The sequence below is a fragment of the Cyclospora cayetanensis genome, unplaced genomic scaffold, assembly GCF_002999335.1.
Source record: "Cyclospora cayetanensis isolate NF1_C8 unplaced genomic scaffold, CcayRef3 CcayRef3_contig_101, whole genome shotgun sequence".
NCBI classification, from domain to species: Eukaryota; Apicomplexa; class Conoidasida; order Eucoccidiorida; family Eimeriidae; genus Cyclospora; species Cyclospora cayetanensis.
In genome coordinates, this window is record NW_020312039.1 from 39,788 (window position 1) to 64,546 (window position 24,759).

Consider the following 24,759-nt stretch of genomic DNA (forward strand, 5'->3'; position numbering starts at 1 on the left):
CTGCCGCGACTGGCAGTCCCTCGGAGGGAAGTAAACGACTCTGGATTAATTGTTTTCGAATTACAACAGGATTGGGAACCCGAGCTGCCTGCTGGCGATCTCCTGCGGCTCTCCGAAAGCCTCCACCAGCACTGCAGAAGCTACCGCCGCCCCAGCAGCCGTGCCTGTGCCCAGAGGAAAGACTGAACCGTTGCTGCTGCTGCTCCTGTCGAGGAGGAGCAGCAGCAGCAACGCGCGTTGTTGCTTCTATGGGTGCTGCTACACCTGAGGGCCTTGCTGCAGCCACGATGAAAGAGCTCCTCAGGATGGACTGGTAATCCGTAGTGGCGGCTGCGGCGCTGCTGCTGGGAAGGCCCCTAACAATAAGGGGAGAGCCTATGCAGTTTATGTATTGCGAGACATTTACTAGTTTAGCGCAGGAGCAGCGGCGGCGACTGCAGCAGCTGGAGCGGCTGCGCCTGCACTGCAGCCTAAGAGATGGCCTTGGTTGTGCGCAGTGGCTGCAGCAGACCCCCTGCGGCATATATTTTTATGTATATATGCTGCTATCCCTAGAGGAGACATCCACTGCTCCAGGAAAAATTAGCTTGACAGATCATAATAAAGCGTTTTAAGGGCTTAAATTGAGGTGGAACCCTTGGCTACGATCTTTAGTACTAGCAGCAGTAGCAGCAGCAGTGGAAGCTGCTGCTACTGGCTTTCGATATATGCGTCGCCTTTGCCTAGCAGAGAGGCTCCTAGAGCACATTACAGAAACGTTAATGGGCATACTCTATGGCAGAGGACTCTGGTGTTAACGGACGCCCTTCGGCTTAACCGCTCTTGTGGTAGGATACAGCAGCACTGGTAGAAGCAAACGAACAGCTGCGTACATGGCCATACCGCAAGAGCTTCTCCCACTGCTACAGCAGCAACACAACAAAGCCATGATCCTTTTCGTTGGCAATAAAGAACTCCTCGAGCAATCGTGAAAGGCCCTGTCATTCGCTTTGCGTCCTTTATGCATTCATCTATGCAATGTAAGCAGAGAATTCGCCGCCGCTCCCGCTGCAAGGGGGCAGCAGGCTGCTGCTGCTCCTGTGTGTGGCTGAATGTGCTTTCAGGAGGGATTGCATTCCGATAACGTTGCCATGGCCTGCCCTCTTCCACTGCGCAGTTTTGCTCGAGTTCTTCGCATAGCATATTTTCCCGTTGCCATGAACAACTCAAATAAATACGCGAATGCACCCTCCCCAGGCAACGAGCTAAACCAGCCTTCCCTCAACCCACAGCTGCGCACTACAGCGAAAAGATTTTGAGGGTTGCGATGTGCGACACGCACCAAAGGTCTCGCCTAGTGGGTCATACAGCTCTTTTAATTATGTGGACAGAAGCAATAAGGTCTGAAACGGGCACGCTGCCCTCTTCCTGTTGTTGAAAGCGCACTGCGGCGAGTCTCCAAAGGTGTAACCGCAACGCCCCAGCCCAATCAAAGCCTCGGAGAAAATATGAATTCTCGCGTCCAAAGTGACCCTCTCTCTCCTTTTATTCACCCCTTAGGGCTGCTACCTGTAGAGAGGACGAGAACCGAGACGGCATTGTGCCATATCCTCTGAGCTCTCCAGGCATGCTTCAGCGGTCGCACACCGCCCCTTAGTAAGCTATACCCAACGTTCAAGCTTCTAGCGTTGGGCTCGCCCTGCTCTAAAACAAACTGTGGTATAAGCCCAGTTACGTCAAAGGGTCAGAGTGTCACGCAATAAACACTTGATTAATGACTCGGGACGAGCTTGATGGAAAGTTATCGAGTGTTCTCAAAAGAGCCTTCCCCTCTCCGGGCCCCTCAGAGCTCTCACATGGGAGAAAAAAGGCAGCTAGGATCCGCGTGGCTGCACCCTTTGAGAACTTCGAGCATTCACAGCTAGTTACACCTTCGTCTACAGCACTAACACATAATATTGCGTCACCCATTATCCCGCTACTAGTACTCTACAAGAAGTTACGTATATGAATACACATGAAAATCATTCAGCTCCTTGCTAATCGTTGAAAAAAAATAATAGTGCAGGAGAAAGTGTCCAAGTGTGGCATTGCCAGCTAACGCGCCCTCATGGGTTGCAGATGAGGTCAGCAAAATGCGCAAGTCCATCACGCAGCCTCATACATAGTGGAGAGTTAAGCCTTTAATATAATTGCATGAAAAGATATGACGAAGCTGCGTATTACCACCAAAGCTCGCTGAGAGGTGTCTGCGATCCTCTATTTCCTTCAAAGCCAAGTGTGCACGTGGAGCGTTCCCTGATTTCGCTGCACTTCTGGCCAAGAATGTGGTGCAACTACGAGAGTAAATAACTCCTAAACTCACCTGAAGCCAAGATTCAAGCTTTCTATGGTTAAGGCGTGAGTTCCTCCAGGGCACAAGTGCCTTCCTAGACCTTGAGCAGCTTGGATCCAAGCTGAACTCCGGGTTGGTGCTCCCTGTATGGTATCTGTATTTTGAGTGTAACACTAGGGCAACCGTCTTACGCGTGCTAATTTTTGATGCATCCAATGAGAGAGGTCATGCGGAGTCCTTTGGGAGTAGACCACCTTCGTACCTCCTTGTAGAACTCAATATTTGGCCCCCTGGGTACTCCCATCCAAATCTTCCGCCCCCTTTTTCACCCCTAGAGAGCACTTTTACTCACCAGGGTTGTGCGGATTGGGATAGAGGGAATATGGCAGAGCCATTTTGGCTCTGCTCTGTGTTTACCGTGGGTATCCCACGCCGTTTCGCACGAGTGACGCGGCACAGGTGCCCCGTGCGCACAGGTTGGCCTTCCTGATGGCTTTTTCCTCATTAACGATGTGAATCTTGTTGTCTTTAGCTACTGGCAATAAAACGACAGCCAAGAAGACTGCGGCTGGGGATCGAAGCGAGGTCACCTCATATGGCATACATGAAACCCCAATGACTGTGGAGGTATTGCTTAACCCCAACGATACCAGAGTAAGAAACCGCCACTTGAATAGGACTGTGAACTTCTATTAGCCTGCCATGCGCATGGCCTTCGGGAGGGCCAGGCGATTCGTTACATTGGCGTCAGCGGCTGCTGTGGTCATCATTGTTGCAAGCTAGGGACTATAAGGGTCTAGTTCGATGGGCTTCTTGATGCATGGATCCGACGCCAATCTAAGCGTAGACGATGTACCTGCCCCTGATCACGCCCGCGGCAGTGAGGACGATGTATTGGGAACTACGTGGGAAGAGGAAAATGACACGCTAGACCGCTTGGAGGAGAACACGAAACTCTTTCAGAATGCGTAGAGAGCAGCATCGCAAAAAGGCACAACGCGCTTTTAAAGAGGCATATATACCGATTGTCGACAGGACGACGGTGGATGATCCTGTGGCGCTTTTGGCACATCGAACAGACCTGGTGCTTGCAACCATCGAGGACCTTGAAGCAACCGACGAGGAGCGAATGGTCAGCTGTTTCCTGGCGATTCATCTATACAGTGGGCTCATGATGGCGGCTGCACAGCGCCTGAAAGGCCTTTCGGAGCTCAAGAAGTTCGTCCTGAGGTATAATCTTGGCTCTTTGGTTTTAGGCATGTCTCCTCCTTGCTCGACGGCGGGCAGTCATCAGAAAGAAAGCACGATATTACAAGAGTTTGCGAATAGCCTTAAAGCCACAAGGAAGGTAAACTTTACAGATACTCATGCGACTGTACAAGGCGGGGTAGGCGTGCACATGGCTGAGAAGCTGAGAAACATGATGATTGCAGGGGATCTGATAGACAATGCTAACCAGAACGTCGGTCCCGCCTTCGATAGCTTCGCAAGTTCCTTGAGATGAGGATCGGATTTTAAGGAACTCGCCACAGGCGTCATGGATGCCGTATGGGATGAACAAGCAAAAGGCTTCGACTAAGCAGAAGTAATGGAGTCATCTGAACAGGACCAAGGGGTTGAGCCTGTAATGACCCTCTTGAAGACCATAAATGCTCTTCAGTACTCGAAGAGCTGTATGTGGATCTCTCCAGAAAATATTGGCACGTGGGCAGGGAAATGAACGGAAGCCCAAGTGCGCGTGCTGATGAGGCGGCTGCAAGAATATGAAAATGGTGCACAAGCTGAGCGGATAAAGTATACAAAAGAAGTTGGAGATGTTACGAATTTCTCAGAGGAGGTTCAAAGTGGGGTGCCTGACAGCATCTTTCCTAACATTCCCACTCTCCGCCAAGATCCTGTGGCTCGCTGTGGCGGGGTATAAACAGTGGGGAGGGTCGGGAGCTTAGGGGAGGGGGGGGTTCGGCTGGCGTGCTGGTGACAGGGAGCAGTAGAATTGAGGATGTGGAGGAGAGAATAAAGGGCATGTGGTAGACAATTGTTTACTCTTGGAAGGAAGTAGAGGATGGAGAGACGGGCTTGCGTTTGTTCATTCGCTACGGCACACGGTGGAGGTCCCTCTTCGTCGTGCTGCATTGTGCCCCCACCGCATTTCCTCGGCGCAGTCCCTTCTTCACCCCCTGAAGCTTCCAATCGAAAGCGTTAGAGATCTGACCACCAGGTGGACAGGGGAGCGATGGGGACGTTCTTGCAACTCAAATGCAGTCGGAGGACGGCTTGGCTCTGGCCCCTGTGCGGGCAAGCCAATAGACGACAGGGCTATAGCCGCAGCGAAGCAGAGGTTTCTGCCGCTTTCGGGAGGCCTAGTGCAGATACGATATCGTACAAAAAACTAAATCTTCGGAGTTGAAAGGATTGCAAGAATGGTATACACAGACAAACTAGAAACTACCAATGTACAGACCAGGCACATGGGAGAGGAGCTTTTGACTTTTAGCGGGGGCCTTGATGAATGTGCATGCACCCACCTGAGTCAGTGGCGTTTGACGTCTGCGGAAGCAAAAGGCCAATCCTTAGTCTGATCCACGCTGCCAGAAGCAGCGAGCTTAGTTGCAGGAATTGCAAAACAAGTTCGGCTGAAGCAACTTGTACAATTGGACGTATGAAACACGCATTGCAAGTCCCTTTTTTGATAGGTCGTCGGTCGTGAGTGCTTCAGGTACACGGAGGCTGAGTGATTGCCAAGCCAATATTGGTGCCAGCAAAGGCCACACGTACCATTTGTGAAGTTTTGTGTCATTGCACACCAGCCCCGTAAGCATGTGGGGCTATCAGTTTTACGCAGTTGCACCTATTCATTGCGACGAATGAATTACGGTGTACTTTTTGTCAGCTGCAGCTGTAAACGCATTGGGTAGGTGGTGCACACCCGATTACCTGCAGTGGTGTTCGGGACGAACGCGGCAGGAGTAGTCACTACAGGCAGGCGTCGAGACCTGTAGCACCTTCCTGTCGCCTATGCGTCATGAAGCCAGATTCCTTGTAGACCACTTCCCCCCTCTGTGGTTTCGTAGGGTCTTTACTTTGTTCTTCTGGTGTTTTTCTTGAACCTGTCTCCAATTAAAAGCCTCTTTTACTGCCTGAAATAGATTCAGTTTGTGCAGCGTGCACAACAAGGAGTTAGCGCTATGCGTACCGCTGCAGCAAGCTACAGTGCCATTAGAGAAGGGGAGTTGGGCTACAGCAAACTACCGGCGAGAAAGCCAAACCATGAAAAGATAAAGATATGCGGTTCGGAAATAGCTCCTCGCAAGTTGCAGCCAGCACGAAAATCCACAGTACATATGTAACAAGCGCAAACACCCCATGAGTTTGCTGCGTTTGCTGGGGGCTGCGTGCGAGACTTGCAGGAGACTGTACAGCCGTTGTCCGCGGTGCTTCGGCTGTTGCATAGGCGCATTTTTCGCTGCAGCGACCGCACATAAAGAGCCACTCGGCCACTAACTGCTTCGTTTCTACCCCACTTGCCGCGGCATATGTATGGCTAGCCCATGATCCGCAAATCAAAACTACCCTACAACCGGTAACCTCTGGGCTTGCATTCTGTTTATTTAGTCCAAACCACGCCCCAAGAGGGCCGTCGCTAAAAGGGCAGTTGAGGAAGCCCAGGACGCAGTATCCATTTGGCTGTTATGCAAAGGGGCTTCTTCTGAACCGCTACGGGGCCACAAAGTCACCTCTACGATATGATTGTGGAGTGCTCGGAGCAACCAGAGCATATCCAGCCTTCCTTTCGGATACATTCTAGCAATAATCCGTTAAATAGCTCAAGAACGAAATTTCTTATGCCACCCGGTAGCTCTACAGGCCCCCAAATAGGAAAGCAATGCATTTGGTTCCTGTGGATCTGAATTTTGGGGATCGGTAAGGGCTCATCCACCCAGGGCCTCCTCTAAGAGTAGAAACGGTTCTCCGTGTTTGGCTCTAAGAAATCCATGTCCTACAAGATATTTGACGATAACCAAGGCTAGTAAGTGGGGTCTCTTGTATGGAGATCTCTCTTTGGGGGTAACCCCAATGAGCCCTACATGCTATTTTAAGGGGAAATTCCCCAAATCTCATAAGGTCATTAGTCTGCTCTTTGAGAAAATTTAAAGAAGGCAGCATTATTGCCGCCCAGCATCGAAATTTGCCATCATCGTGAGGGCTAAGGGACGATAGGCTGCTGTCCATGGGATGGATGCGCGTAATGTGAGAGAGAGGACCCACTCTCCTGCATATTGAGGCAATCCGGCACCGGCAGCAGAACTCGAGGGTTTAACCTGCAAAGAACTTTTATAAGACCCTGATGCACTTTCAGAGAGTACTGCTCGGGAAACGTTGAAAACCTCTTCTCGGGGCATCGTGTTGAGCAAAGATGACGTTTACATCAAAGAGGCCTCAGACCACGAAGGCTGAAGCGTAGGTACACTAGTTTTAAAGGCCTCTTCTGTATCCTGTACTTGCTGGAAACTCTGGGCTTTTCCCCTTTCGGAGCCGACAAGACTCTCAGGTGATCCAGGCGGCCAGATACATCCCGACCCCCAATTGGATCATCACCGCAAGAAACACAGAAAGCAGACTTCAAACCCAGCTTCCCAGTACCGTGACGGGGAAGAAATGCCTAGCGGCGTAATACTGCGGGCCCTTCGAGTTGCTGCTGGTAAGCACGCGCTTCATTGTGGAGCCCCCAAGTTTGCTGTTCCTTGCAACCCTTTGTTTCCTTATCCCCCCACCTGCAAAAGGTTCTCCTAGGTGCCCAGTAGAAGGTTTCACACGCGGGCTCAGAGGGTTGTGGGCTGATTCTCTTGACCGGGGAGTGTCAGCGCACCTTATCATTCGTCCCCTACTGAGGCCTTTTTCCTGTCAGCAAGGCTCCTCTCATCGATTGTGACCTGCTGTGTGAGATGAGCAAGTGCTGGGCTGCACCAACCTTCACCTTGGATTCGGCCATATCAGGTGGCGCGTACTAGATCCGAGGTGACGAGATGAGGAGGAGAAAAGTTATGGAGCCTTTGGTGTCTGGCCACGTTTGCAAAAGATAGGCAGTGTGATCTGTGGCAGGGGATGACAGAAGTTGGTCCAAAAAGTGTAATTGAAACAACCAACATCAATTGGGTTTAGTATCAAAATCAAAATCACGGAAGGAACTGTTTCTTAAAAGAGAAGGGAAACTTTCATCAAATGAGGGATGTTTTACTCTGATCCTGGTACGACGCTCCGACTCGAGGACTGCAGTGTTCTGTGCCTGGGGATACGCAGGCCTGTAGTCCTCTGTGTTTTGCTGCCTTTCATATTAGCTATGTTAGGTCTGAAGTACCTGAGATCTCTTTGGTATAACCATAGGGCCGTGAATTCCGGTGTGTCTGCGCAAGCAAAGCTACCAGGTAACGACTGACTGCAAGCCACAACGCGGCTGCCACGTGGGCGTAGGGAGTGTCTTTTCTGAAATCGCGGAGAATCGAGACAAGAGCGGCTTCCCTACATTACTTTCATCATTGTTACATGGAGGAGGACAAAAATATTCTTCCATCAGATGAAAGCTGAAGGCCTTGAGCCCAGCATACGCTGCAGGATGTACCGACGTGTCTCGTGCTGACTATCCAAGCAGGACTCCTACAAACACCAAATTTTCCTGCATTTTCCGATTAGTTTTGCTAAGAATAAACGCAAGTAGTGATAGTAGCGGCAATGACACCTTTAGCACTGCCACACACGGTGGATGGGAGGATCCTTGCTGCTCAAACTTGAAACGCCCAAACGCCCACCACGAAGGTGCGCCCCGAAGGCGATTGCAATAATTCCTTTTGTAGCTGATGTACTATTAAAATTCCTCGTTGCTTTCTGTAGCCCGTACAGCGATGCAATCCTGAGCCACAACTATGCAATGCTTAGTAGACCGTTCCTTCAAAGGTCACTCCGGGGAGGCGCGCAGGTAGAAAGCAAGTCGAAATTAGTTGAGATTTTGTATCATTTCTTTGGAAAGCTGTATGATCTGTGTGGTATGCTGCACAGTCCTTGTTTTAAGGTGAGAAGGCCGGCCGAGTAGCAGCTCGTAGCGCGCCACATGGGCTTTCCTTAGACATTCTCTGCCCGCAGCCCAATACGAGGTATGATAGAGCTTATTGAGTGTCACTCCAAGAACGCTTTCCCCTCTTTTCCTTGTCAGTTCCCAGGATTGCACCGTGAGTGGGCTAGGAGGCTGTGCTGCGTTGCTTCGTGCTGCTCCTTCTGAGCACTTCGGTCATTCACAGCTAGCTGCACATGGTAACGAAAGCAGCAAAAAACAGCTTTAAGGCTGATTCCACTGAATAAAATCTACTATGCAGCGGGTAACGCATACTAACAATCATACCAAATCGTCAAACCTTTACCTGCTCCGATTCGAATGCACGTAGTTTAGCAAAAGTGCAAATGCAGAGCAAAAGTGCAAATGAAGAGCTTGTAGTGCTACACAGCTGGCTACGTCCTCAAAAGGCAGAATACGACCGCACAAACCACCGCATGGCTCATTGCGGAAGACAGCCCACCCAGTCCTGCATATTCTCAGTCCTTGAACAAGCAATCCTGTATAGCACGATTGACGTTGGATTTTAGCAAGTCAGCCCGCTACGCACCCAAGCACCCCATCGAAGGAAAGAAAATTCCACATACTTGTTCCCTTCAGAGCGCCCTTTGGTGGCTTATTACAGCGACCTTGAGACTATGGAGTGCGGCCTCGATACTCTGAGCTTTGAGCCCTACCCGAGTATGAGAGGGCTCGTTTGCCTCAGCGCAGGCACTGTAGCTCTCTACCACGGAGTACCACTACGAAGCCATCCTCCCATAAAAAAAATGATGACCAGTTTATTTAACACCCATTGAAGGTTTTCCTTCTTCCCTGTCTCCACGCCAACGGTTTCTTCATGAGGGGAGATAGCCAGCTAGCGTGCGCATTGCTGTACCTTCTCAAAGCTTCCCCTATCCTCGCCTCGTTGCACAGTGCGGCTTTGCGCATACGTGCACAGCGTTTATTCCCATTATATTGAGCTTATCCTGTTGTGCTGCATAGAGAAATACGAACATTCAGACCGCGCATTCAAGTCCATCCACCTCAATTTACTTCGGTGCTTTCTAGCCCATTGGATATATATTTTAGCTCTCAGCCCGCAACAGCAGCCTCTGGATGGAGGGTAAGGAATGTGGCGCTGGGGAAGCCCGTGCTTCTTTTTTCTCTAAGATTAAATGCAAAGCGTTACTCTGCCTGGCAGCCTGTGTTTTACGATGCATCTCTCGTGCAGGCTTTAAGGCAAGCTAGGAGAAGAAACTGCGTTTGCTGGAACCAAACAGAGCCATATACGATGCGCAGTGGCTGCACGCCTCGGTGGCATGTAGTGGATTACGCTGTACAGACGACCGACAAGCGTACTGCAAACCAGTGTATACACAGCACGGCTGCTCGCAGCTGCTAGCTACAGGCAGCAATTACTGGTCGCCCCCAACGATTACATGCAACAAATCATTGTACATCCCCTTAGTCTTAATATGCACAGGAGGCTCCTAGGTGGCTGAAGGTCACGAGACACATGAACACGTTTCCGCCTATCCGTGAAAACTGCACCGTCGGCTAAAACGGCCCTCCGCCTTGACGTGAAGGCGCGAGGAAAGGGAAGGCCCAGAGAAAGCGCGCAAATACAGCCAGTATGAGGCAGAACGACCAGAGGTATTGTAGGTTCTAAAAATCGTGGATGAAACAGATGGTGACGAGCCATTCAGCTGCACAGAAGGATCCAAGGCAGCAACCCAGTCGCTGCTCCAGCCCTCGCTCGCTGCTTTGCCGATTCACACATGCCCCGATCTTCACAAATTACTTTCTTCTTGTTGATGGTGCTCCTGTGGATGAACAGTCCTCTGCTGGATTCGTTGATCCTGTGGCTCAGGGCAGCGGCTCGTTATCCACGCTGCCACGAGGGGGAAGAGAAGGTGCTGCCCTGGTTCGTTTGGGAGATCGTGCACTACGTCAATACCCCTGGCTACAATGACTCTAGGCTTCCTTTCGCGACAGTCTGCCGCGCCTTTCATGCGTTCTTCGTACGCCTTCAAACAGGCCGGCTGCTGCTGTGCCGCTGCAGCGGAGGCAGGTGCTGCTGGGAGATGGAAGTCAAATTCTGGATACAGCGCATGCAGCTTGGGATGCACGTGCTCGTGTACGCTGCCGCTGCCGTTGCTGCCTTCCTCGTGTTGCGCCTCGAGATCTCGCTGCATGTCGCTGCTATCAAATTGGCAGTTCGCAGGAGTAGAAGCGGCGGGTGCAGCAGCGCCCGGCAGGGGTCCCTCTATAGCGAGCAGTTGTCTGTCAGGGAGGCCTAGAAGGTTTGAGAAGCAGTTTACACTGCCAGTGATGTCACAGAGGGGGTCTTGCACCGCATGCACCAGCAAGGCTGCACCAGCATCTTGGTGTTGCAGCTGTAGCAGCTCGGAGTGCTGCGTTGCGGCTTCCATCTCCCACATCAGTGGCACTGCTATGCCTGCGGGTAGACCCCCTTTGTACGTCAACGGATCGGACTGGTAATAGTGGAGCAGATACGGGTGGCGTCGACGCTGAGGCACAACAGCAGCAGCAGCAGCTTCAAAGAAGCAGGCATTCCTCACGGTTGAAAGTTGTTGCAGGGAGGGCCTGTGGAGGCAGGCAGGCGAGGAGGGAGAGCAGCAGCAGCAACGCTGCAGCAGCAGAAGCAGTCGAGTCGAGAGATGGCTGCAGGGGGTGTCTAGACACCACGTGGCTGCAAAAAACCTGAAAGAACGAACGGGAAGCATGACTATCCACCCATCTACTTTTTGAGGCTCCCTTACAGTTCCAGGAGGAAGAAGAGGCGTATGCGGCTTGACTGCAGCAAGTGCAGCGGCAGCGTAGCGAATCAGCCTGGAACGTTGGAGGTGACGTCTGCGCGAGAGCTGCAACATCGGGGAAAGGAGCACGAGCCCTTGGAGACACAGAGGCGTTCCAACTGCAGCAGCAGTTGCCGCCTGTGCTGCAGCATCAGCGTCGGCAGCTGCCGCAGCTCTTGCTGCCTCGGGAGTCGAGAAGCATTCTACAAAGCGCAGATTCTCCTGGAAGACATGGCCATAAGCGAAATCGTCTGCTGCTGCTTCTGCTGCTGCTGCTGCGCTGCTGCTGCGCCTTTCATTTGCTGCCAGTTGTACAGCCCGAAGAGCCACCCAACCCCCCAGAGACAGTCCCACGAGAAACATGGGGACTCCAGCAGCAGCTGCTGCTGCAGCAGCAGCAGCAGAAGCAGCAGCAGCAGCAGCAGCAGCTCCTGCTTGCGCTCCTGCTGCTTTTTCTGGAGGCGCCTCTGCCTCGCGATCCGCTGGTGCGTCAGCAGACCTCCCGACAGCGCTCGGCGAGCGCCGCCTCCGCTGCAGTCTCGAGCCTTCTCCACCGCCGCTGGAGGGGAGGGAATGCGGCTGCGCTCTGCATGCGGCACCCCCGCGTTGCAGGGGGTGCACTTGGGCATGCAGCAGCTGCCCTTCCTCACAGGGGTGCCGCTGGGGGTACTCCGCCCTCAGGAGGCGCAAGAGAAGCAGCAGATCCTCCGCGAGATCGTCTAGAGAACGCACAATACACCGACCCTTCCCCCAGCCGTCTGAAGCGCCATGCCCTTGCATGTCGAGCCCAACAACATCAAATCCTAACCTGTTGAAGCCTTCTACCCAGCTGCCGATATACGTCGGTCGGAAGGCTCCCCAGCCATCCCCGCGTTCGCCTGCTGCTGCTGCTTCATCCTCCACGGAGGAGCAGGAAGAGGGGGGGCGGTGTAAGCCATGACCCCTGTGCAGCTGCCCTGTTGCTGCCTCTGTTGCTGCTTCTGTTGCTGCCTCTGTTGCTGCTTCTGTTGCTGCTTCTGTTGCTGCTTCTGTTGCTGCTTCTGCTGCTGCTTCTGCTGCTGCTTCTGTTGCTGCCTCTGTTGCTGCCTCTGCTGCTGCTTCCGACATTACAACAGGGGGCTTATGGAAGAAATGGCTGCGGCAGTGCTCTCCCAGCCCATGAACAAGCACCACAACTCCCCTAACAGGTCGATCTCGCAGAGGGGCCCCCCACAGGCCCCACCGTGGGGCCTCCTGCGCGCTCGCATGACCGGCGGCGGTGTCTCCGTGCTGCTGCTGCTGCTGTCGATGCTGTCGATGCTCGTGCCTCCATCTGTAGACTTTGATGTACAGACCTTGCGAATTCCGGAAGGATCCTACTTCGGGGGCTCCGTCCCATGGGAAGGAGGAGGAGCAAGACGTGCAGGAGTTTGTTTCTTGAGAGGCAGCCGACCGCTTCGCCTCGGATGCCGCTTCTGCCCAGGAAGCGCATGCAGGTGACGCTGCAGCAGCGGCTGGTGAGGGTTCTGCACAGCGCACGGGCAGGCCCTCTCTCCAGAAATCCCGGAAATAAGACATACCCAAGTAGCGCCACGGAAATTGCCGCAGCAGGTGCCTCGCGGCTGCCTCTCGCGAAAAAAACACGTCAAAGCCTTGACGCTGCCGAAGGCCCCATAGAAAGCGACTCCAGAGGGCGTCTGGTCGCAGGGTGTGTGAAGAGCCCTTCTTGCTGCTTTGCATGCCCTCCTTTACGCTGCTACTGCCGCTGGCGGCGGTGTGCGCTGCTGCTGCTGTTGCTGTTGCAGCTGCAGCAGCTGCTGCTGCTGCTAGGATGCAGCGGGACGGGGGGATCCGCTGCGACACCCCAGGCAGTGCCCGTCGGTGCGGAGAGCGCCGACTGAGCTTTGCGTTCGGCTGCTGCTCCAGACGCCTGTGCAGCACCCGCAGGTGTCTCAGTAGCAGGGATGTGTGTGTTGCCATGCCCCTGCACGGCACTGTTGAGGCACCCTCTCAGCCCGCGGAACCTCCCAAATTCTGTGTGCCTACGGCTCTATACGATGGGGGGGCAGATCTGTACGTATATATGCGTATATATATATGCGTATATATATCCGCATATATATATACGCACATGCGTATATACACGGATGTTTACGGATATGCAGACACGAGCAGAATCTCACCAGAGGGTCCTCTGAGGGTAGCGCTCACTCCGAAGACTCGGATACAGCCTGCATGTGGTGACAACACCAACGTAAGGCCAAGATGGCAGGAGATGCCGCCTCCCCGTCTTCGTCCCCCAACGCCTTCGCGCCTGGAGGCCCCTCCCGCTACCGTGTAGATCTCGTCATACCGTCCAGAGTCGTGTACTGGTAGGCCACACGTTCCCCTCGCCGGATAGCGAAGACGAGAGAAAAAGGGGTCGGGGAAGCCCCTTTTTGCAGCAATTATAAGCCTATAGAAGTTCTCGCAACAGGACACTGTAGATACACCCGATAGGATAGTCAGACACCGGTGCCGTTCATCAGGATGCGGTGGGACGCATGCAGTTGCAGCGGCAGCCGTTGCTGCAGAGATAGAAGCCTGCTGCTCTTGCCGCTGCTGCCGCTGCTGCTGCTGGCGCGCAGAAAATTTTGAGGCGCATTAAGATAGTTCTATGCAGGAATTTCAACGCTTCGTGTGCACCAAGATTCGTGAAGCCTGGTGGACTGCGCAAGACGCTATCCGGGTACTACCCGCAGCCAGTGACTGCATGCCAGAATTATTACTGGCGCTGCGCAGCGGCTGAAGTGCCTGCATCAACTCAGCGAGAGGCGGTATCTAACCTGCAGCTTCCCCCTTGTGAATGAACCACAATGACATCCGTATTTCGACGCATACCGGTGAGAGAGAGAGAGAAAGACTCCAAGTCTTCCGTCAGGGGGGAGCGGTGCCTGCAGGGCTCTTGCTGCTGCTTCCAGAGCAGCAAGAGCAGTGCTAGCAGGAGCACTTGCAGCAGCAAGTCTTTCTGAGTGTCAGAAGTAACGGGAGAGGCACTGGCTAGGGGGGACGTTGGCGACATTTGCAGGAGTACTAGGCCCCTCCACAGCTCTGTGCTCTCCGCGCTGGTAGGGGGGTTTAGGTGTGATGGTTCTGAGCACCTCGGGTTTGTGCACAGGTACAGAGCACTCTTAGAGTGTATGAAATGACTTCGACGCTCAGGAAGGGGCCCAAACCGTCAGAAGGGCCTCAAACGCTCCCACAAGCCTTGGCATCGGCACATCAGACCATCGACTTTCTCCACGTAAATCCCATATCTCTGGACTATAGTCTTTTGTTGTTATAGCCTCCGATTTGCATCATGCTAAGCACTTGAGCAAGGCCTCCGTTTTCTTGCTCCCTAAAGTAGCAAACCCCGTAGCAGCCCTGCTGTGCTGAACGTACACCCCGGAATCCAGCCTTTCACAGCTAAACGTCGAGCACTTGCGCTTCATCGCGTGCCTAGAGGCGAGCTCTGTATAGCGCCCTCTCACTAGAGGAAGGGTTAACGGGTTTTGTGCGGTGTGGTTTGCGGGTGAAGACATCAATGGTTGAGTTTTATGGCTAAGGATGAGGGCCTGAGAGGAAGGGGAGTCTCAAGGAAGTGTTTGTGCGCAGGTTGACTGCTTGAAGGGCGTTCCGGTGGATCTACACCTAAAGGAGAGCTCTCCAGACCCCTACTTTGCTCAGCATGTCAGAGACATGTACAAAAAATTCTTTGGCAGTAGCAAGGCGCCGTCTAGCCAATAGGCTGCCGCTATATGCCTCTCGCCGAATCTAGCTGGTCAGCAAGCGCAGGATAGCTCCGGCTTCGGTGTTGCTAAGCACGTAGCTGGCTAGACAGTTGTTGCTCCATTCGACGAACACTTCAAGAAGGGGCTATTTGTTTGAAGGCTTCTCTCTTCGGGTATGCGTGCGCCAAGCTGCAGCAAGCCTAGATGCTTGGTGCTGGCTAGTGAGTAGGACACAAGGGCACATGAAGGTGCCGCCTGGCGGCTACCTGTGTCTCCTTTAGTTAGGGTTACTGTGCAGTTCCCGTATCTTCAGGGAGGGTTGGGGGGGCGTGTTACTGCCTTCCGGCGTACACTGTTGCACCCTACATTGCGACGGGTCGTTATTAAAACCTTTCGAGTAGCTCGTGAGCAAGAGGCCTTAAGGATTTCGAACAGGGGTTCTACCTCCCAAGGGGCCATGCGGGCAATGCTAGACAGTGCTCTGCCTCGTGAGCCTCCGTAGATCACACGTAGAGTGCGATGCGTCGAGCTGTACTAGGTTAGTGGCTTGGGCATGCTCGGCTGTTGTCTGAGGGTGTTTTTTGGGGTAGAAGACATGAGGGGAGGACTTGGCAAGAGGTCGAAATACAGAGGCTTGAAGAGTACAGGGGTGTCCTTCTGAGGGTTGATTTGGAGAATATCCCCATGCCTCAGGTCTAGTGACAGTCGAGAGGAGTGGGGGGAGCGGCATGAAGACGAATTCCTTATTAGGGGGTCGGGAGAGGGGGAAAAAGCCAATCAAGTTTTTTGAAACGTGGTTTTCCTCCATCATTGGACCTCTCCAAGTGTTTTGTGTTTGGTTTTAGCTCTTTCTTGCAGAAGAGGCCGCCTTCCCTTCTTGTGCGTGAGGGCCCCACCCGAATGGGGGCCCCACGAGGGGGCCCCTCCGCGCTTCGGAGGACGGTCTGCAGGAGAAAGGCCTCTTGATCACTGTATTTTCATTGTGCTTTTGGCATGATAGAACACGTGCTGGCATCTTTCTTCATCCTGAGGAGAGCGTAAGGGGAGTTCGGGGTGATGGCGCATGACGGTGCCCCCCTACGATGACGTTCAAAAGCCGTGCGCTCATGGGCATTTGGGGTGTTGGGGAGTGTCTGTACACTCCTGCGTCTGTATTTTAGGGTATTCGGTGCGTTTTTGTTCTGTGGACTCCTCGCCGAGGCCTTTTATCGAGGGGTTTACTCGGACGGTTCGTTGTCGAGTTTTCAGTCCGGATGGACTGGTCGGTGTGCTATGAGCGCTGCAGTAGCAGCGCTCGGTTGGTGCCTCCCCGGAGCCCTCGTCGCTGGCTTCCCGTCGCTCGCTTAGGCGCAGCTGTGCCTCTCGAGCAGCAGCAGCAGGCTGCATCACCCCCAGGGCACCCCCTTCCGCGAGACGCAGGAGAGGAGGAGGTGCTGCGTCTCGCGTTCTCCCCCTGCGGCAGCCTTCTGGCAACATGCACGTCTTGGGGAAGCGTGTCCGTGTGGGATGTGGAGAGGGGGGCCTCCCTCATGCAGCTGCCGTTGATGTTGCCGGCAGCCGCTACCACAGTAGCGTGGCATTGCAGCGGAGCGTATCTATGGGTGGGTTGCGCTGACGGCTCTCTGCTCCTTTTGCCTCTCCGCGCACGGCCCTTGAGCGGATCGCTGCTGTCTCCCCACGGGCTGTTCGTTGCCGCCTACAAGGGGGCCCATAGCGGTGGCGTTTTGGGAGTTTGTACCGTTTCATCTGCATTAGCAGCAGACTCGGGGGCAGCAGCGCGGCTGTGCTGGAGCACAGGGGCTGACGGCTTCGTGCGCCTGTGGGATCTGCGGCAGCAGCGCAGCGCGTGCGTTGAGGTGTACGGACACGCAGCCGCTGCCACGGGCGTTGCAGCTGCGCCAGACGGCAGCGCTCTTGCCTCTGCGGGGGCGGACGGTCTCTTACGCCTGTGGGATGCGGCTTCTTTACGGCTCTTGAAGACAACAGACGGCGTCGGGGGGTCCCCCCTTTCGTCTGTGGCTTGGAGCAGAGGAGGAGGCCATGTTCTTTGCACCCGCAGCAACAATAGCAGCAACAATAGTAGCAGCAGTAGCAGCAGCAGCAATGCCACGCAGCATGCCGACGACGGGAAAGCGTCTCCTGCGGCTGCAGCAGAGGTGACCCCACATCGACGCCAGCAGCACCACAGGATGCCAGATGCGAAGGTGTGGAATGTTAGATGCTTTGGACTTGCAGCGGCAGCAGACGCTGCAGCGGCCTCCTTCGGCAGTCGTGATGAGAGCAGTGCGAAGGAGTCAGCAGCAGCAGAAGCAGCGGAAGAAGAAGAAGACGTGCTGAAATGGGCGGCGCTCGAGAAGCCCTTCATGAATCTTTTTGCTCCGCATGCCACGCCACAAGCTCGCCAGCTCTGCGATAGGGCGCAACGGCAGCTGCTGCTGCAGCAGGCAACAGCAGCGACCAGCGGTGCCTCCCTGGGAGACTCCCCGGTAAGCGAGCAGCAGAGGCAGCATGCGGAGGCTTTACTTCGCGGCAGCTCCCTCGAGGGGGGTTCTGCAGCCGCATCGGTGGATCTCCCTGCAGCAGTCGCAGCTAGCGGTGCTGAAGGAGAGGACGTCTGGGGGCAGTTGCTGCCTTGCGCTGCCTTCTGGCGTGATCGCGTCTTGCTGCCTGCCGCTGTTGGCTGTTGCTGTTGCTTTGCGGCTGCCTCGGGAGATATCGAGCAGCTGCTGCTTCGCCCCTGCTGCAGCAGGCGCAAAGAGGGGCAACAGCTGAGTGGTGTGGTCGCTGTGCATCCTGACTGGAATATAGGCGTTGCCGCTACTGCGTTTGCTGGTGATCGCTGCGCTCACATATGGTGCTTCTCTGACACCCTTCAGAGACACCCCGCTGCGGAAGAAGCAAGGGCCGTCGAAATCAGCATCATGAGGGCTGCTGCCGGTGGGAAAGAGAGTTTTTAGCGTGTTTCCTTGTTGCTGCCTCGACAAAGGGTTTCCCCTCCTTCTCCGTCCGTCCGCTTCCGCATTCGGATCGACGCAGCGTCTGTCTCCCTAATACTCCCACCGCTACTGCTGCTGTGCCGCGAACAGCCTTCCTCTTAATCGCTGTTGCTGCCGCGCTGCTAACCCGTGAGGCACGATACTGTCCTCGGTTGCAGCACCGCTGCTAAATCGCAACTGAGCTTTTTGAAATTCTCTAGTAAAAAACGCTACACCTTCTACACCCAAGGCTACCCTAGCTGCCCATCTCACGTTTCTTGGCTGCTTCTACACACGCGTTAAAGCAAGGCCCCAATGACAAAACAAGCGCTCTTCGAATGCCCTAAGGATACGCATGCTCATAGGGCTCCCGTATTGTATATCTGGCAGAAGAAGAAAATCGTGGCATTTGCAGCTGCCTCGACGCTGGGCACTGCTGCGTCAAGAGTTTATTTTATTCTGGCGCACTCAAGGGGCCCTTTTTCACTAGCATTGTCGTCTCCAGACGGATGCGGATGGATTCCCCTGTAGGTAGCTTATTCTGGCGCATTCAAGGGGCTCTTTTTCACTAGCATTGTCGTCTCCAGACGGATGCGGATGGATTCTCCTGTAGGTAGTCCCCAGCATATATATATATATATGTATAGATGTATACATATGTATGTATACGTCGTCGTCGTCACAGTCTGGACATGGGATTTTTGCAGCCGCATTAGCACGTGTCATGGCTGGATTCACCATGTCGCTGTCTGCCAGCGGCGGCACCCCCAGACTGTCTTTTGAGACGCTGGATGCCTCGCCGTAGACTTCCTGGTTTCTGTGTGCACGCATGCCGCTCAACACGCCTCTCCACGCGGGAGAGCTTCCCTCCACCTCCAGTCTGTACCCCCTTCAGCGGGGCCCCCCCCATGCTCATGAGCACTGCGTAGGGAGTCACTCTGCACACCCCTACCAAATCCGGGAATTCGCCGTATTTATGAACTCCAACGGTCTCTGCGCATTCCTATACACATTCGGACGGACAGGATGGTAAGTGTGTGACTTTTCAGGTGCCTGCGCTTGCAGCATCCAACGCGGTCGGGCAGACCGGTTCCGCAGTGGCGCCTCCGATATTTGAAAAAGGAACGCTCGATCGCGCGTTGCATGTGCACTGTATGGCTTGAAACCTCTTTGCTTTGAGACTTTGCAAGTCAGAGGGCCAGGCAGGCCTCCAGCGGGGGTGGTAAACCATGTTGCCAGTGAGTGACGTGGCAAGAAAGGGCACTGGCGACTAGCCCCCCCCCATGGTGCACCTCGGTCCAATTACAGAGCTTCGCATCATGGACAAAAAGCGACGCTGCACTCAACTCTCACGCGCAGTGTGTATGTGTGAGCAGCATTAATCGCGGCTGCGCCAGCCCAACTGCACCTGGCACGTTCTCGCTTTGAGCGTCATGGGGCCCCTGCGGGGGGCTAACAGTCCCCCCCGCGGCGGCAGAGTGCCCTTTTTGCAAACAGTTTCGCCGCATAAACCCAATTAGTCATTTTGCAAAAGGGAGAAGAGTCTGTGCCGCCGTTCCTCTGCCGCGCGCAGCTGCAAGGATCGCACAACCAACGAAGGGCCCCCCTGCGTTGTTTGTGTGTGTGTCTGTGCTACCCCGAAATAGAACGGTCTCCCCAGAGAAGCCCCCCTTGCTTTTCTGCGTTTCCAAGAGCCCGTTTAAAGCAATTCACAGCAGCCTTCTGCCCCCTCTCCCCCTCGCTTCCCCGTTTCACCCCTCCCTCCCTCCCCAGGAAGTTGCATCTTCTGCACTCCAGGCCCCCCGCGACACAGCTCGACGCGAATGCGCCCTACTAGAGCCTCATGTGCGCGTGCTCGCCAGCGCCAACAGGAAGAGTTCTCTCGCTCGCCTCTCCTGCTGCGCCAGCCGCAGCGGCAGGGGTTCACGCGCAAATGGGAAAGCCCCCTGAAAAGCCAACGGCCATGGCTGCCGTTGCACCCTCAGACGAACCGCACATGCTGCAAGTTCGCGCATGCACGGAGAGGGAATTCCAACGTACGTGTGGGGCCCCGACTTCTCATTTATGAGGCCCCCTTTAAGGCCTACTCGGAGTAGCACCCTACTGTGTGTCGATCGGGGTAGCGTCTCCTGCTGCCGTGCACTGCACCAGTTGGGAAGTCGTTCGAATGAGGCTTCGAACTGCGAGCTACAAGGCACGAGGGGGCAATTGTTCTCTTTGTGTCTGCAGAGTCTTACATGGCCATCACCGCTGTGGATGCCATTATGGACGAAGGGGTCTTTGAACACTTGAAGAAGTTCAGCAGCTACAAGTATTCCTTGTACCAGCAGCGCAAGGAGCAGCAGCAGCAGCAGTTGCAGCAGCAGCACCTGGGGCTGCAGCAGGAACTTCAGCAAGTTCGCGAGCTCATCGTGCATGCGCTCCAGTGCGACTCGAAACAACAGGAAGAAAGTATGACAACGAAGGTCCTTTGCAAGGCACTTGAAGAAGAACGACAGACGGAGCAGCAAGAACAGGAAATACACCACCAGCAGCAAGAACAAGAAAAACACCACCAGCAGCAAGAACAAGAAAAACACCACCAGCAGCAAGAACAAGAAAAACTCGAGCAGCTCCATGAAAAACAGCAGCAACTGCAGCAGCAGCTGCAGCTTGTGCACCAGCAGCAGCAAATGGCTGTCCTCAACGAATTCGCGGCTATCCGACGCATCAACAATGTACTGCCAAATCAAAGCCATCCTTCTTTCCCCTACTTTCCACCCCAATATCCCAGCCAGCGGCAGATACACGAAATTCCGGCAACTTTTCCTTTGCTGACATTCGGGGAGAGGCGGGAGGGCTCAGGAGTGGTAGAATGCACACCTTGCGTTGTGTGTGTGTCTGTGGCTGTGTATGTGTGTATTTATGTATATGCTCATGTGTATACCTATATCTTTGTGTGTATACGTATATATATGCATTTATGTATATGCATATGCATTTATGTGTATGTGTGTAAGTGTATCTATGTATGTATTTATGTATATTTATATGTGTATTTATATGTATGTGTGTGTGTGTATGTATTTATGTATACATATACATATGTGTATTTATATGTATTTATGTATATGTATTTACGTATTTATGTACATGTATATGTGTATTTATATGCATTTATGTATATGTATTTATGTATTTACGTATTTATGTATTTACGTATATATGTATATCTGTATGTATATGTATTTTTGCATGTGTATTTATGTGTATTTGTGTGTAGGAGGCCTGCACCTTGCTAGCAAGCAATTACGAGGGTTACGCCTGGATGGCTCAGGTGGCGGCGCGTGTAACTGAGCTGCTGCAGCTGCCAGGAGAAGAGGGATTTACAGGAGCCTCTTTAGAGGGGGGGCATGCAAGTGTCTCTCAAGGGGGAGAGGGAGAATCTGATGGAAGAGTCCACCCGCATCCGCTGCTGCCTGAGCACGAGCAGCAGCTCCTGGAAAGCGGCAGCAGCCACAGCGCGAGGAGGCTTGAGCAAGCCTCTGCAGACAGCATTGTGAGCTGCTGCAGCTGAGCGCCTTGTCTTTGCTTTCTCCCGCAAAGAGGAGGGGAAGGCATACTCTTGCAGCAGCAGCATGTTCTTCTGCGCTTTTCGACGGGGGAGGCGCTCTGCGGGATCCGACACTGGATGCAAGGCCGCTTTTTCGCAAGGAATGAGCATTCAGATCTCGCTTTTTGTGTGTTTCTGCAGCTCGTGGCTGCGCTCTGCGAGCTCCTCGCCACGAAGTACAACTCCCACGTCTCACGTAAGATGCTCGAGAATCGGAAAAAATGTCGAGAAGGCTGCATGCGTCTGCTGCGAAGCCTGCAGATCTTGCGGTTCGGGCGCTGTGATTCTGTCTCTTGGATGCAGGAAAGCTTCTCCAAGACAAGTCTCAGCACGGGAGTTGGCGACCACCGCCTTTTTACTGGCATCTCTTCGACGTGCGCGCATGCATGCATGCGCGTTGCTCTCCCGAAGCGTAGCTCACAGCTTCAAAGCCCTATCCAGAGACGAGACAGTCGATGGTGTTGGGAGCCTCGTCGAAGCTTGCTTGCGCTTGCTTGTTTGGCTTTTCAAGGTTTCTTTCCTCGTGGGGGCAAGAGGTAGGCGGCGTGCATGCATCTCTTCAGAGCAGGGTGTTTGGCAGTGTGTGTCTTGTGCAGCATCCGTGCATCGTACGGCAGATGCTGCAACTGTATCATCAACGACCTCAGGATGAATTTTTGGCGTGTTGGTTCGAAGACTTTGCTCTCCATAGGCGGCAGTCCAGTCCTTCCTCCTTTCCTGCGTCTGATGCAGACGCGGTGCTCACTGCGAAGGTGCTAACTCCGGAAGCTCAGGGGGAGTGGGGTTGCTCCATGGGTGTGTTTTCCGGATGGACGGGCCGTTGTTTGGGGCTTGGGGGGAGACGTTGACGGTGTGAGACGGGATAGGCTAGAATTTGAGCGGCCGGCTTTTAGCACTTGCATGCGCTTGTTGGTGGTTCCTGTGGTGGTTCGCCGTTGCGCTGTTTTTTGCAGCTGCTGCAGCAGTCCAGGCTGACGAGCAACTTCTCCGTATTCACCCTGCGCGTCAGTGAAGAGTTGAGGAGCTTTCTCCTGCGCGTGCGTTGCGTCCTCCCTGTAGTGTGCTCTGAGCAGCCAGGGTGGAAAGAGGAGGGAAACTTTTAGTCGGGGGGGCCTTTAGGGAGGTGTCAGAAGGGGAGTCTATCCTTGAGCCTCTCTGCGATTACTTGACGGAGGGTGGAGTTCGCTCGGAGTGCGTGGCTTCCGCAGATTGCGGGTAAGCGTTTTGGGGGGCGTGTTTGTGTGTGTGTGTGCCTTAGGACGAGCGTGAGGAGTTGTTTTCGATGAATCTCGCGAACATTGCGGCTCTCTTTTTGCATGCGGGTAATAAGCGAGAGACTGTGTAGCCTTAGCGAAAGGGTTCTGCTGCAGAGCCATTGCGGAAACGGGAAGAAGGGTGAACCAGAACTGCGCGCTGTGTGCTTGGAGGGAAGAGGGGGGTGAGGCGGGGGTGTTTACGCTGCTGAGCGTTCTTGCGTATTTGCGCTTTGTTTGTGTGTATTTGCGTATGTATTTGTGTATGTGTGTTTGCGTGTATTTGTGTGTTCTTTGGGGCAGAGAACGCATACGTGTATGCGCTAGCGCTGTTGGTATTTGTTGCTGATTGGCGTCCAGATCTTAGCGGAGCACGACGCCTCGCTCAGTTGTTGACGCGGCTAGTAGTTCGGCCTGGGGGGGTTGCTGCAGCTGCTGCAGCTGCGAGGCTGCCGCAGCAGCAACAGACATCTGGAGGGGCAGCAGCGTCTGCGCATGGCGTGTCTGTTGCTGCGGCTGAAGCGGCAGCAACAGACACTCCGGCTCCTTTTGTCGAGAGGCAGCGAGAGGTTTCTGCAGCGCAGCTGTATCTCCTCCTCACCAACCTCGATGAGTAAATCGTAAAGCTGTAGAGCTGCCACGATTTTTTTTCAACTAGCTTAGGCACAACATATTTGAATTGCGGAGCCACGACTAACTGGCCTCTGCGTGCGTCACCATTTGTTGTTCGTGCCTGCTTTCTGCTGCTGTCTCACCCCGAAAAAATGGTGCCTAAAAAGATGGTGCCTGCAAGCATTTGATTTTCTTAGGGCCTTCTTTCTGCGCAGGTTCCCACGACTGGCATCGCTCTTTCGTAGCATCACGCGCTCTCTTTTCATCGGAGTCGACATGCACCTGGCTCCCTCAGACGTCTGCGATCTATGCGATGTCGTGCAACAACTGCTGCAACGCTTCGAAAGCATGCAGCAGCTCTTGTACGAGAGAGCTGCTCCACAGAAAAAGACTCGGGCAGCTCCACTTGCAGACGCAGCCCCTCCAGCAGAAGGAACACAACTTGGAGCAGCAGTCGCAACAATTTCGAAAAATGGACTCAACGAAGCAGGCTTCTTTGAAGATCGCAATACGCCTGCACTCTCTCAGGCGGATTCCCTACTGGCTTTGCAACAACTGCAGCAGCAGCAACAGCAACAACTGCAACAGCAACAGCAACAACTGCAACAGCGACAACTGCAGCAGCAACAGCAACACCTGCAGCAGCAGCAACTGCAGCAACAGCAGCAACTGCAGCAGCAGCAACTGCAGCAACAGCAACAACTGCAGCAGCAACTGCAGCACCAGCAGCTGCGGCAGGCCACGGTACAGAGGCTTCCTCCTCCGCTGCCGCAGCGAGCTTGCATGCAGCAGCAGCAGCAATTTTTGCAGGGAATGAAGCAACTGCCGGCATCTGAGCAGCAGCAGCAGCGCAGCAAGAGGCGGCGTAGCACAGGCGATGCGGAGTTGAGCGATGAGAGCAGCAACAGCAGCAGCAACAGCAGCAGCAGCAGCAGCGGGCTCAGCAGCCTCAGTAGCAGCAGTCTCAGCAGCAGCAGCGGATTCAGCAACGTCCACATGCAGCAGCAGCAGCTGCTGCAGCACCCCCTCCAGCATCAGCAGCAGAAGCCCTTTTACCAGCAGCAGCAGCATCTGCATCATCAGCACCAGCAGCCGCAGCAAATCGAAGCCGATACTTGTGACGCCTCTGTTGAGGGGGATGCACTGGAGATGCCTTCTGCGAGTCAATACGGCATTTCTCGCCCTTGGCACTTGGAATATCGCAGAAAGCGGTAAAGCAGAGACACAAAGCGTCCAAGGGCCTAGGGGGGGTTAGTATAGTCGCTCCAACGCATAAGCTGCGTTTTATTTTGTTTTCACGTCACGGCAAAAGATTTTTCCCGAGAGATCATCACATCCCCTCTTGTGCTTGCTGCATGCTCAGGGGTGCTCCAGTCGA

At 54.1% G+C, this 24,759-nt stretch overlaps 2 protein-coding genes across 2 annotated transcripts; one reads left to right on the forward strand and one right to left on the reverse strand.

The window, feature by feature from the left end:
* Positions 1-10,189: 10,189 nt before the first annotated feature.
* LOC34622635 lies at positions 10,190-13,548 on the reverse strand. The gene is made up of 6 exons (XM_026338035.1): positions 13,532-13,548; positions 13,022-13,191; positions 12,278-12,723; positions 11,660-12,103; positions 11,183-11,629; positions 10,190-10,930 (listed from the first exon to the last, which is right to left on the reverse strand). Exons 1-6 carry the CDS (start codon positions 13,546-13,548, stop codon positions 10,190-10,192), a joined length of 2,265 nt encoding a protein of 754 aa, XP_026193820.1.
* A 504-nt stretch (positions 13,549-14,052) lies between these two features.
* On the forward strand, positions 14,053-24,062 carry LOC34622634 (the record flags this gene model as incomplete). The annotated part of the gene is made up of 5 exons (XM_026338045.1): positions 14,053-14,079; positions 14,355-14,480; positions 14,834-14,957; positions 16,705-17,824; positions 23,999-24,062. Coding segments are annotated over exons 1-5 (1,461 nt in total), but the record flags the coding sequence as incomplete, so codon positions are not given.
* Positions 24,063-24,759: the final 697 nt, after the last annotated feature.

Bases quoted from the DNA above. Each gene is read 5' to 3' on its own strand.
- LOC34622635 (XM_026338035.1), bottom strand. The intron at 12,724-13,021 runs GCAGCAGCAGCT...TGCGCTGTGCAG, and splicing joins CGTCCCGCTGCATCCTAGCA to AACCCTCACCAGCCGCTGCT. The intron at 11,630-11,659 runs GCGCAAGCAGGA...GCTGCTGCTGCT, and splicing joins CTCCAGAAAAAGCAGCAGGA to GCTGCTTCTGCTGCTGCTGC.